The sequence below is a fragment of the Triticum aestivum genome, chromosome 1D (assembly GCF_018294505.1).
Source record: "Triticum aestivum cultivar Chinese Spring chromosome 1D, IWGSC CS RefSeq v2.1, whole genome shotgun sequence".
Lineage (NCBI taxonomy): Eukaryota > Viridiplantae > Streptophyta > Magnoliopsida > Poales > Poaceae > Triticum > Triticum aestivum.
The window spans coordinates 76,090,456-76,104,149 of NC_057796.1; the positions used below are offsets into that span (position 1 = coordinate 76,090,456).

Sequence of the window (13,694 nt, forward strand, 5' to 3'; positions counted from 1 at the left end):
AAAAATATCAACATGCAAAACACCAAAAAATAAAAATAAAATACATTTTATGATTAGGTTTAACCAATTTTAATTTATGGATATTGATATATTTCACTATAAATTTGATTAAAGTTTGAAAATGTTTAATTTTTCGAAAAACTATACTCTCTCCATTCCATTACAATCTGCATTATAAATGGGTTGGTTCGACCTAGCCTGGGTTATAGGGGCCAGGCACGACCCACGCAGGCATGCTAAGTACACAGGTCGTGCCGTGTCGGCACGAGTGCTGCCCTTCCTGGCGCGAGCACGGTCCCCTCTTACACAGATCGGCACGGGTGACCCGTTTAGCCCGCTGGTCCGCGTAGAATTCAGCCTATAGGGCTGCTTTGGACCTATATTCAACCTATCAGGATGTATAAATAAAATAAAGGAATAATTAAACGGCCGTGTTGTGCCTGCACTCATGCCCACCTCACGGCCCTAGGCGCGCCACATGCCAGGCGCACGCCCTGATTATAAAGTGTCGGGCCAGGCCCACAACGGGCCAGGCACACGGGCTATGGGGCCGGCACGCTAGGTTTGTTTTTATGTACTACTAAAAAAACCTGCCTAAAACCTTCCAAAAAAAAATCTCCTACCTAAAACCTTTCCTAGAAAAGGGCAAAAAGGTCAACCGCCGCCGGCTACTGCTGCTGCGAACACAGGCTTTTTCCCAGCCCCACGGTTGGGGGGTCGCTTGCATCACACCCACGCCGCCTCCGAAAAGCGCCGCAAATCCGTCCCAGCTGCGCGGCTTCCATGGCTGCCGCGGCGGCTGCAGGGGACTCCGGCGAGCAGCCGCTGCTCCACCTCAAGCTCGCCTTCCTCGCCCTGGAGCCCCCCGCCTGCGTCCTCACCCTCGCCAGGTACATCCCACACCACACTAATCCCTTTTGTGGGTAGCACATATCAAACTTCCTGCGCCACCTATGCGTTAGTAATCGGATCCTCGATTGGCGATTGCCGCTGCTGGTTCAGTGGCTTGCTGCTCCTAATTCGGCCGTTTTGGCGCATACGCCATGCTCTGCTTCTGTGCAGTAGGCTAGTAGCAGAGGTAAGATTATACGGCAAACACATTACACATGTAACAGTGTGGGTTGATGCTCAGGAGAATGCATGTCAGAAAGCTTTTCTGGCATGTTTTTCTTTGTCGATTTCTTTTTAATCTCTTGTTACTGTTTGTATGATTTTTCTTCTGTAACACACATTTAGTTGTATGGTTTCGGGGTTCTACCGAAATACTAGCTCTCTAGAACACGGTCGATTGAAATAGCTAACAAGGATATCCATGATCAGCACCTGTTAAATTTCACACAAAGATACGAAAATGCGTCGAGGGATTCATATGGATTTAAATGTACAAATAAGTTCAAACGAGACATAGTACTTCATTTTCCTTTTTGAGTTTTTGTTTTAAAAAGTATGGTGATATTTATTTATATTTTCATATTTGGTTTATGCAGAAAGGCTGGTGGAGGTTCTGTCACGCCACATGTTCAAAATTTTATTTTGGAGAACTGTGTTGGCACTAATGTAAAATACCTTTCACTATTTCATATCACAAAACTTATGCACTAAAATAACCATGATATACATTAAAATTCTATATGAAAAAATAGAATTGAAATTTAATGCAGTTGAGGCTGCACTACAGTGATGCGCTGTAATAGTTTTCTTGTTATTGGTCAGTTTTTCTTCCTGTTGCTGGTCTAAAGCATTGTGTACTCACACAGGTAGGGGGAGGTCCAGATTGTACATATGTGAAAACTATTCTTAAAAAGGTTATAGCTGAGGCGGAATTATCGTCAGATATTGTGATTGATGAACTCTATGAGGAATTTGGCCGTTGTATGTCGTCAAGGGCAGTATGTGGACCTCATTTTGTAGTGCATCTCAATAATCGAGTATTGACATGATGTACTGAAGTAGTCCATTTTGCGGTTTGTGCGCAGAATAACCCAGAGCTTAGCCTGGCCAAGATCTACAAGGAGATATCTTTTCTTTCTCCTGCATGTGAGTTATTAATTTTGAACATTTCTCTTACAAATTTGCACAGGTAATTAATTATAACAATTTATTTATTTATGTAGATGAGAATGTATCCTCGAATCCAGTAAGTTTGGTTGCTCGATTATTATGTTCTACTAACATGCTCGAAGGGGATACAGGGTACAATGGCTCTAAATCTTGAAATACATGTATTCATATATTCTGTTAAGCTACTTCCATATTATATGATTCATTCAGGTCAGCGGGCATTTTTATTCTTGCAGGTGCTGTCTTTGGCCATCAAGTTTATTCTTATCTGAGTTTATTCTTTCATTCCCAGAACTTTTCGCCAAAAAATGCTGCTTTGAGGTAAAATTGTTGTAGCTGTGACTTTGAATAAGATTTACATAAATAATTTAAACTCAAGCGTATTTATGGAACATGTTATGCTCTTGCATACTGGCCTTGCATTCTATTTTCTGCCATCATATAGCATTTTAGATACATTCACTGATATGCATATTATGCAGAGGATTAGCAAATTGAGGCTGTGAGCTCTTGCCCTTTGTAGAGAACCACTATCAAGGCTCGATTTGCACATTTTTAAGTATGTTTCTTGGCATTCAATACAAATATTGTTGTACTAAGTGTGTGCTTGTGGTTGTGCACGCATTGTACTGCCTTTTGCACCCCCCAAACAAATCTGAACATGTGTTAGTCGGTTGCATCTCCGGCAAGTCAAGCCTTTTATTGCTTCCATGTTTATGTTCAGCTTTTGCTTGAGCAATTAGATAGGCTGCAGTGGGGGCTTTTCGTTGTTAAATTTAGCGTATTTTTAACTGCCTGACATAGTTACATACTTAGACGTTTGGCCGTCAAAGGTAAAAACTCAAGAATGTGTTATTGACAAATTTAATATGTGATTGTTTTTCTTATGTTTCCATGATAAGCAGCTAGGTTCTGGTGTTGGTTTGGTTGGTGTATGTCTAAACCATGTTGGTGCTTCCAAGGTATGAGCTTATAATGACAAGTCTCTGTTCAAGTAAATGGTTATCTTTCTGCGAAACATGGTCGTCATAAAAATTTCTTGTCTTTCCCGGTGAAAAGGGTGAGGTAAATATACTAACATAATTAATCCTTCAAATTTAAATTTCACAACAATTTGATAACCTAAGCTATGAGTGATTTATGCCATGAACTATCCATGCAACAAAGTTCATAAACTTCTTCCAAGGTGAAACACTGATAGGAAAAGGAACACATGTAATACAGAATGTGTGTGATTATGCAGGTTATTCTTACTGATGGTGATGCATCTACACTAACAAACATGAAGGCAAACATGGAAATGAATAACTTACACATTGAGGATTCTCAACTAGTAAAAGAAAGCAAGAATAAGGTTTGTTCAATTTCTTAAGTTAATATCAGATTGGTTTCAGTACATTTCTGTTTGTAAAAAATAATATGATTTTAGCATTCTGGTTGGTGTAGCATATAGATAGCGCTACCTCAGATACATTTGTTAGATAATGTATGCATGATTATATGCATAATGTCTTCTGTTAATAAAGACGAGTGGCACCATTATCCCGCTTGGTGGTACTTACCCACAAGACCACAGCTTTGGATGAATGCATTTTTTGCCTAAACTTTAATCTTACTATACCCTGGCATGTAGGTAGAGTGCAAATATCTTTCCTGGGAAGAAGCGTGTGAAAGCGATTTAAGAGACTACCAGAGAGACATAGTGTGAGTATTGTATGTTCTTTTTGTATTGTTAACCTTTGATTATTATTATTTTGTTAAACCGTTGGTTCCTGAAACTAATTTCAAATTTAAGCACTACTCTAAGAACCTTATTGGGCCTGTTAGAGAATGAGTAGCCTACTTCCGAAGTGGATAACAGCACATTTTCCTGCTGTTCATGCTTCTGCGTATCATTTACCCTCTGTCTCTTGCCAGTCTTGGTGCAGACATTATATACAACCCGTCCTGCGTGCCCCACCTGGTACGAGTACTTTGTATGCTACTTAGAGGCGATGATGGACGACATGAAAGTGTCAATGCGGCAACCAACGGAGAAATTGGTGACGAAGTATCTGGGACCACCGCAACCGGAGGTCCTGTGGCCTATATTGCCACGGTCATTCGGAATGCAGACACTTTCAATTGCTTTGCCAAGGCAGCTGCTGATGCGAAGTTGTCTGTTGTCAACATTACCAGCAGCGCAGCTCCATCCAGTTTTCTTCCTTACATGATCTCATATGATAGATCGAGCGTGCAACTTCTTAAGATTACACTATTATCCTAAGTTGCTGGTGAGTGCAGCTCCTGTCAGTCTGTTTTGACGTTGCTACTTAAACGTTTATTGCAGAGACATCAATCTTATCGGAATATCAGTCGTTCGTATCAAGTCTGTCCTAAAGTGTTTCCTTCCTGTGTTCTTTTGTGCTTTGTGCTGGTGCTCTGTGTCCATATTCTCGATAAATCGCCGCATTATGTGCATATATACTAGCTATCCAGGAAAAAGTAGTTAAGAAGCATCTATTGCTTTATTGATGATCACTCTTGTTTTTTTCACATCCAGATTACTACTATTTGACTTCCATCGCTTTGTTGTTAAGCCAGCGTCGCATTTTTGGTCTGGCCTGGCATGGGCTTGCCCTGCAGGAAGTACTGAAACAGTACGAGCGCTTGCCGCGGGCGGTGCAGAGGAACCTCATGGCCCGCACCTCTGACGGACACCAGTGTAAGGCCCTTGTACACCTGGCTCCAACCGCCAACCTGGTCAACAAATCCATCACACTAACACTAGTTAATTATGTGTGTGACGTGTACTAGTAGTTAATAACACACACTAATGTGACATCTAAATGTCTGCTGGCGTGTCGCATGCAGGAGTGTAATCTCCATTCGGCCATGTGAATCGAATTAACCAAGCTAAGAAAATGATAGGAGAAGGTAGATAATATTTTCACGTGTCCTGTTATGTAGTCTATTTGCATGCCAGCCAGGGCATCTCAATGATTCTATTGATGTTACTGCTTTGCAAAAGAGTTGAGTGGGATGATGCTGACCTCCTGGTCGTCATACCAAGGGTACCAACTGGTGGTAGTTGGAAGACCCAGAGCACCGATGGAGTATCTCGTTGCTGTCAAGGGGACTACCGCGTCCGTGTCGCCGCTGCGAAATAAACACGACAACATTAATGTCAAAATGCTTACGGAAGGTAAGTGAAATGTGCGACACGCAGCGGCTGATAGATCAACAACAACGTCAGCTCCCTTGTCTTTCTAAATGAAAACACATGTCCCATGGGCATCTTCTTTGCATGACAGCAACCCTACAAGTTGCAAACTTGAGAGCTGCGGATGCCCGGGGTCCAGTTGGATCTTAATTTTGAGCTGACGGGTCAACAGGGGAATGTAATTCATAAATGTGGATAATTCAACTGGCTGATGATGTCTGATGACTCATCAGTGATGTGATGTACATCAGTGTAGTGTTGTCTTAGCATGTACTCCCTCTTGTTTTTATTTACTCTACATATTAGTTTTGTCTTGAGTCAAACTTTGTGAACTTTGACTAAGTTTATATAAAAGAAAAATATCAACATTCAATCATTCATAATACCAAATCAATACCATTAGAACCATCATAGAATATGTTTTCACATCATATATATTTTGTTATTGTCAAAGTTTATGTTGATTTCTGTAAACTAGATAAAACTTTATAAAGTTTGACTTAGGTCAAAGCTGATATGCAGAGTAAATAAAAATGAAGTGAATACTGTTTTTGCGAAAAGGAGATTTACCCCTGGCCTCTGCATCATTCTTAGCATGTGCTGTTACCAGGAACTATGCCAAAAATATGTGTTATTATCAATGGAAGAGAACAAAATGTCCTGAAACTCAAGCAGAGTCTAATCATTGATTCAGATGCATCACGTATAAGCCGGTGCATACGCAGATGACATGGGATTTTAACCGATAGATTCCTAATGAAATACTATAGCAAATTTCGCCAAAACAAAATACCTAGCCAGATACTCCCTCCGTCCAAAAAAGCTTGTTTCTCAAATGGATGTATCTAGCACCAAGTAGTTAGTGCTAGATACATTCATTTGAGGGATAAGCTTGTGGTGCTAGATACATTCATTTGAGACACAAGCTTTTTCGGATGGAGGGAGTAGTTGATAAGAGATTACCGAAGCAAACGTGTAGTATTCCCGCAAAATAAAAATAATAATATAAGGTACTTCAGTTAAGAAATGCTGGAATGCATTATTAGACTGAACAAGGAATGATCTGACCTGAAGACCCAAATCCTTAGGCCAGCTGCAATAAGCTCCCTGTAAATGGGAAGCATGGACCTCGGAGCATCATGCCAGTGGGTGTTAATGGTGTCGCTGCAGGTCGTCCACGTGTAGTTCATGGCACCGGTGACGTTGGCGTGGAGGGCCATCTGCACGTCCCGCCGGTTGTAGTACGCCGTCGAGTACCGCTCCGTGCACGGGTCGTACGATCCAGTCAGCCATGGCTGCAGCACACACGCACGGCGTTTCGTCACTTCAAAAAGCAGCATGGGGTACGCACGCACGGAGTCTGTGTCAGGATGCTCACGTAGCGCCCCCTGGGCCGCCGCTGGCTCAAGGAGGACGACGAGGTGATGTTGCAGACGGGCGTGTAGAGGCTGTACATGTCGATGTTGCCCTGCTCCGCCGTGGCGACGTCCGTGGCGGCATCGCACGCCGGCGAGGGGTGGATGAAGGAGTCGTGGAGGCAGGCCTCCGTGAGGCGTTGGTAGGTGTCGTCGGAGACGAGCCCGTGGTTCCACCAGAACTCGAAGGTGCCCACGTAGTCGTGGTAGTCGTCGATGAGGCCGTTGCCGACCATGAAGCCCTTGAGGTTGATGACGGGGTTGCTCGCCCGGTGGACCAGCTGCGACAGCTCCGGGACGTAGTGCCCCGCGTAGCTCTCGCCGGCGATGTAGAAGTCGCGGTACTTGTAGTGCGGGAACCTCTCGAACCACTTCGCCAGGAAGGCGTACGAGTCGTGCGCCGTTCTGTTGTCGCCGGAGGTGTAGATGTCGGACGAGGTGTTGGTGTACGAGAACCCCACGCCGGCCGGCGAGTCCAGGAACAGCACGTTGGCCACTGCAAGTTGTTCACAATTCATTCTCCGCCATTAGAAGCGCAGCAGATAAACCAGTGAGCTACCGTCGATCAAGCAATAGTGACTGGACACCTACCTTTGTTCCAGCGATACTCGTTGAGGACGAGGCCGGCGCCGCGAGGCGTGACGCGGAACGCTCCGAGCTCCTCCGACGCGCCGTAGGCGACGGAGGAGCAGCCGGGCCCGCCGTTGAGCCACAGCACGAGCGGCGCCGGCTGGGCGTCCTCGGGCGCCTCTTGTAGCAGATAGAACAGCGACCGTCCGGCGGCCTCGTCCACCGTGATGTAGCCGGAGTACATGTCGAAGTCCACGGCCGGCTGCCCGGGCAGCCGGGCTATGCGGTCGGCGGCATGGCCGCTCGCGGCGGCTGGCCGGAGGAGGCACGTCAGCGCCGCCAGGAGCACCGCCACCGCAGCTGCTGGAGCTGGAGCCGGGGGGAGACGACGGGTCATAGTTCTCATGCTTACTGAAGAAACTGTGTTGCAGTCGGTACAGTTGCTTGTAGAGAAGCGGGAATACGGTGAGAATAAATAGAGGGTTTGATTGATGTCGTTGTTTGGTTTGGACCGCACGCTTTGCTGAAGTTATCTTCTTTTTTCTTTTGATTGATTTCAGTTTATTGAGCTAGCGTGACCGCGACGGAGAAAGAAATTAAGAGGAGGATTGTGACATTGTCAATTCGGTTACCAGACGGTCAGAGGAAAGGGACATGGAGGATAAGAAACTGTATGGGTTGCCTGGAAGCAATTCTGGCCAGCTTGTGATTTCGTTTCTAATCATTGGCATGATTAGCGCGTGTAAAAGGACTTATATAGGTTTATATAAATATTACTCCCTCCGTTCCAAAATAGATGACCCAACTTTATACTAACTTTATTATGATTTTCCATGCGGGAATTTAAAAGATTGATTTTGGATGAATTGTGTATGAAAGAAAGGATACGAAATCAGAAAGGATATGAATAATGTAAAAATGTTTCATATGCATGGTGAGTGAGCAAAGAGTATCAACGTAATAACTACGACAGAAACAATAAATTAAGGGAAGGATTGTGACATTGTCATTTCGGTCACAAAGACATTCAGGCCCTGTTTGGTTTAGCTTTTATCAACGGATTCTGATGTCGCACAGCAGAATCTGAATCAAAGGGCGAATCCAGCAGAATTCGATTCCAAAAATCCGCTGCCAAAATCTGAACCAAAAGCGAAAGCAGCCCAGGACGTGCTTTCCAAAACCTAATTCCACTGCGGGCCAAAATCTGAAAAAGCTGTATCAGCTGGTTTGCCAAATGACCTACATTTTTTTCACATCAGATTTTCCACAGCTATTTTTCCATAGCAGATTTTTCACAGCTGCTTTTAAAAATCCACAGCTGAACCAAACAGGGCCTCAGAGCCAGAGGAAAGGACATGGAAGATAAGAAACTGTGTCGATTGCCTTTTTTTGACGACGATAACTGCCACACGTGTAGGTGTTAAGGGGTCTGCCCACACGTTTTGTGTGGTGTCTAAGAGGACCAGCCCACACGCCTACGTGTGGGCAAAACAACTAGCGCCCACACACCTCTTTTTTTTTTCTTGCGGTCCCTCTCACACGTCTACGTGTGGGCAAAATGCATAACGCCCACACGACCTCGCTAATTTTTTTTAAATAATACATTTATTAAAATTACAGAAATATTACGCGAAAGAAAGAAATTTCAAAAATAATACACCGTCGGCCCGCTGCAGGCCGATCGGCTAGCAGCAGGCCCAATCGGCCCACAGCAGGCCGACTGCAGGCCCGGCTGGCACGCGGCGGCCTGTGGTTGGTCGGGCCACGTCGCGCGAGGGGGAGGCAGTGGGCTGTCGGCTTGTGCGCCCCTGTCGGCCTACCGCCCGCTGATCGGCCAGCTGCTGGCCGACAGGGGGCTGTAGCCTGACACGCTGGCCGGCCCGGCCTTATCCTCTCTTTCCTTCCTCTCCTTCCTCCATTCTTCTTCTCCCGTTCATTTCTTCTGTGTTCTTCCTTCTCCTCTCTCTACAGAAAAATGGCACCCATTTGTGCACCTAAATGAGCTACATTTTTGCGATTTTGGCACCGTGAATGGGTTCAACTCATTTAGGGCAGGCAAAAGAGGTGTCGATCTACTGACGGGGTAGCTCGTGGTGGTCGTGGTGAGCATTTTGGTGGAGGTGGTGGTGGTGAAGTTGTGGCAGTGTGGTGGTGGTGAAGTTGGGTGGTCGTGGTGGTGACGGGGTAGCTCGTGGTGGTCGTGGCTGTTGTTCGTCGTGCTTCGTTGGAGCCGGAGCACCGGCAGTTTTTCGTTCGTCGTTCGTCGTTCGTCGTTCGCACGCACGCTTCAAGGGTATATTTCAGCCCACATTTTATTTTTTGTAGGTGCTCCGGTAGTATACGTAAATATTGTTATTTGCCCCGGTAGTATAAGTAAATATTTATGTGCGATTATTGTTATTTGGCCCGGTAGTATACCGCAATATTTTTTTTGGCCCGGTAGTATACGTAAATATTGTTATTTGCCCCGGTATTATACGTACATATTATTCGTTCACACGCACGCTTCATTCGATGTGAAATAAAATTTGTGTGTGATTATTGTTATTTGCCCCGGTAGTATACGTAAATATTTGTAGTTGCTACGGCAAATTTTCGTAATATAGTTTTAGGTGTGTGAATTGTATTAGTTGTTAGTGGGGATAATAAGTTGTTGGTTAATAGTTGACACGTACACAGGTGCGTGATAAGAAGTTTGAAACATGAATAAAAAGTTCGAAAGAAGAGACAAATATTTTTAAAATTGATTAAAATTAAAAGTACATCAACATAGGCCTATTTATAATTGAAATAAAATGAATTAAAAGTTCGAAAGAAGAGACAAATATTTTATAATTGAAATAAATGAATTATCATATTTGTCGGTTATATTATTATTATTATTTGAGGCCTATTTATTATTAGTAAACATGGGCCTATTTATTATATTATTATTAAAACAAGAGTCAAGCAACTCATCATAATCGTCCACATAGATTAAATTATATTGATCGTGAAATTTACTATGGTCCTGGTAATATATAGACATGTCTAATACTTGTATTTCGTTGTTGAAAAAAATAGGTGAGTCGAGATGTCCGATGTAGTGAAGTTGAGATTTTACTATGGTCCTGGTACTGTCCAAACAAATGAGTTGGGAGCAGATCTGAGTGAATTTACTCACATAGAGGTGGCAATCAGCGCACCACAAACATGGTATGTTAGTCAGTTGAAAGAATGGATTGCGGCAAGTTTAGGTCTTGATACTGAAACACACACCGTCGGTGTTCATGCATTGTGGACACGGTCAAGTTCAAAAATTTACTTTTATTTGAGGCCAATAGAGGGAGACTCCGATTGGGTGCGGTGGTTACAAGGTTGTGAACGAAGGGGATGCAATCCTGTTGCTTTAGTGCTTCCCGTCGTGAAGGAGGTCACTGCACATGAAGGCGAGGGTGGCTACGAAGGACAGAGCAGTCAGGTAGAAGGAGGAAATGCTTATGGTTACGAACAAGGACAGAGCAGTCAGGTACAAGGAGGAAATGCTTATGGTTATGAACCAGGGCAGAGTAGTCAGGTAGAAGGAGGAAATGCCGATGGTGATTACAATGGCGAGGTGGACGCTGACGAGGTAGATGGGCACATGCAGAACCAGATGGAAGAAGAAGACACCGATGTTGAAAGGGGTCATGCCGATGATTCTGACGAGTCAGATGAAGAAGAAAATGCAGAGGAGGTCCCGAATCCTGCATGGTGGAATCATGACTTATCATCTGCAATGACCGTGAATGATGGACATGATTCAGCCTGGCAATATCACCAGAACAATATTGCGACGGGTGCTATGTATCCGAACAAGCAAGCCCTGAAGGATGCAATAATTAATTGGGCAATGTCCACGCAAAGGGTTTTCAAAGCTGAGGTGTCCAGTCAGAAATTCCTGACAATGGTATGCAAGAACGCAGATTGTCCCGCAAGGGTGCACGGCTTTCTCCCTAAGTATGGCACAAGTTGGGTGATAAGTGACTTAGTTAATCACACTTGTCTTATTCCGTGCATCCCTCAAGATCATGCCAACCTTTCATCCACGCTTATTGCTCGATTGTTTTACGATGAGATAGTGCAAGGCAAAGCTATGGAAGTGAAGGCAGTCCAGACAAAAGTCTTCGCCAGGTTGAAGTACAGAATTTCTTATGGCAAGGCTTGGAGGGCTAAGCATGCAGCGCTTGAGAGGAGATTTGGTTCTTATTTTGATGCATATGACTCTGTTGTCCACCTCCTCCACACCCTGCAGCAGCGGAATCCAGGCACCTATATCGATATCCAAGACATGTTCATGCCAGAGTTCCCAACTGTGAGGGTGTTGCATCGTCTCTTCTTCTCTTTCGGTGTATGCATCGAAGCTTTCAGGCATTGCCGACCGGTGATATGTGTTGACGGTACTTTTCTCACAGGCAAGTACAAGGGTCAGATCCTGACAGCCATAGGTCAAGACGGCCAAAATCAAGTCGTCCCACTGGCATTTGCTTTTGTGGAGAGTGAGAACATTGAAAGTTGGACATGGTTCTTCAGGCAGTTGAAAATATCAGTTGTGAAGGAGAAGCCCAATGTGTGCATCCTTCATGACAGGCATGCAGGTATACTCAGTGCGATAAGGACACTAACAAACCCAGGCCCTGAGGAACAAGTTCCATGGCAGGACTTGCAGAGCCGTTGGTGCATGCGCCATCTCGGGGCTAATTTCTTCTCGCAGTTTAGAAATAAGAACCTGATGAATCTGTTCAAAAAACTCTGCAAGCAGAACCAGTTATGGAAGTACAATTTGATACGCGACAGACTTAATGTGTGCACGCAGAGACACGTGAGGGACAGGAAAGCTGCAAGAGATGCAGCGGTGAGGGCACATGTTGAAGCAGTAGCTGCACAGTTGGCAACAGGAACAGCGGCCGTGGAGGAGGAGGCTGTTGGGCTATGTGACCTGCCAGGCTTTGACCCACCTGGTACTAGGAGAAGGCTCGGGAGGTCCATTAAAACCTTCGAGCAGTGGATAGAGCATGAGCCTCTGGAGAGGTGGTCTTTGCTACATGACACACATGGAGCAAGGTACGGTGTCATGACAACGAACCTCGCGGAAACATACAACTTTGTCCTCAGAGGAAACCGTGCATTGCCACTTACAGCCATCGTTGAGGGTATTTTCTATGGCACCGTCAAGTATTTCAGAGACAGACGTCAAATAGCAGAGCAGCATATCTTGAACAACCCAAACACACGGTACTGTGAAAGAGTCACGAAGTACATGGACAACAAGATGCAAAAAGCTAGGTCACACACTGTAGTCGCCATCGGTAATCAAGAAAGAAGGTTTGAGGTCCGCTTAGCCAACAACAAATTCGGATGTGCAAATGAGTTGAGGACGCATGAGGTGAAAATTGGCAATGAAGCCTGGCCAACGTGTGAGTGCACATGCAATAAACCGAAATTGCTTCACCTACCTTGCTCACATGTACTTGCTGCTTGCGGGCAGCTTGGAATGGACGCAATATCGTTTGTGTCTCCATATTTTCTGAAAGAGGCTGTCCTCAATACCTGGACAGGTGAGCTGATGGGTTTTCGATCAATGGGTAATTTCAACAGCGTCAACCCCGCCGAAAGGCGTTACATTCCAAACCCAGAGCATATGCGTACAAGTAGAGGCAGACGGCAGTGTCAGCGCATCCGAAATGATATGGATGAATCTGAAGCAGGAGGTCCGACTAGGCAATGCATTCTATGCAATGAATTTGGCCATAGGGACACTAATTGTCCCACTTTCGTCACTGGGCGTGGACGAGGCAACCGGGGAAGAAGAGGAGGTAGAGGCAGTAGAGGAGTAAGGGCGAGAGGAAGAAGCTAAGCTAGCACTAGTTTGTTCTGAATTTGTATTAAGTGTGGTGTGGCACTATGTTCTGAATTTGTATTAAGTGTGGCACTATGTTCTGAATTTTTATTAAGTGTGGCACTATGTTCTGAATTTGTAATAAGTGTGACACTATGTTCTGAATTTTTATTAAGTGTGGCACTATGTTTTGAATTTTTATTAAGTGTGGCACTATGTTCTGAATTTTTATTAAGTGTGGCACTATGTTCTGAATTTTTATTAAGTGTGGCACTATGTTCTGAATTTTTATTAAGTGTGGCACTATGTTCTGAATTTTTATTAAGTGTGGCACTATGTTCTGAATTTTTATTAAGTGTGGCACTATGTTCTGAATTTTTAGTGTGACTATTTGATTTGCAGGAATGTCGGGATTGTGGTTGCTGAATGGGGACATTGATAGGGGTCATCGTGCTGCGATATGGTATGAGCGCAAGCTTGAGCCTCTGGTCACTCGCACTCCTAAGGAAAACTGGAAGATACACTCAGGATGGCTTCAGCGGTACGTGATTTATTAATTTGCACACTGACATGCATATTAATGGTTGAA

The 13,694-nt window shown here is 44.5% G+C and overlaps 2 protein-coding genes across 2 annotated transcripts; one reads left to right on the top strand and one right to left on the bottom strand.

Annotated features, from left to right (window-relative positions):
• Positions 1-686: 686 nt before the first annotated feature.
• Positions 687-4,453, top strand: LOC123180397 (putative uncharacterized protein DDB_G0277003). The gene is made up of 10 exons (XM_044592442.1): positions 687-890; positions 1,488-1,557; positions 1,758-1,889; positions 1,977-2,037; positions 2,115-2,193; positions 2,298-2,382; positions 2,967-3,023; positions 3,305-3,415; positions 3,695-3,765; positions 3,979-4,453. The coding sequence occupies exons 1-10, from the start codon at positions 784-786 to the stop codon at positions 4,325-4,327; spliced, it is 1,122 nt and encodes a 373-aa protein (XP_044448377.1). The 5' UTR covers positions 687-783; the 3' UTR covers positions 4,328-4,453.
• A 93-nt stretch (positions 4,454-4,546) lies between these two features.
• LOC543105 (serine carboxypeptidase 2-like) lies at positions 4,547-7,699 on the bottom strand. Its single transcript, XM_044592441.1, has 5 exons — positions 7,270-7,699; positions 6,642-7,174; positions 6,332-6,558; positions 5,094-5,199; positions 4,547-4,800 (listed from the first exon to the last, which is right to left on the bottom strand). The coding sequence occupies exons 1-5, from the start codon at positions 7,652-7,654 to the stop codon at positions 4,636-4,638; spliced, it is 1,416 nt and encodes a 471-aa protein (XP_044448376.1). The 5' UTR covers positions 7,655-7,699; the 3' UTR covers positions 4,547-4,635.
• Between the last annotated feature and the right edge of the window lie 5,995 nt (positions 7,700-13,694).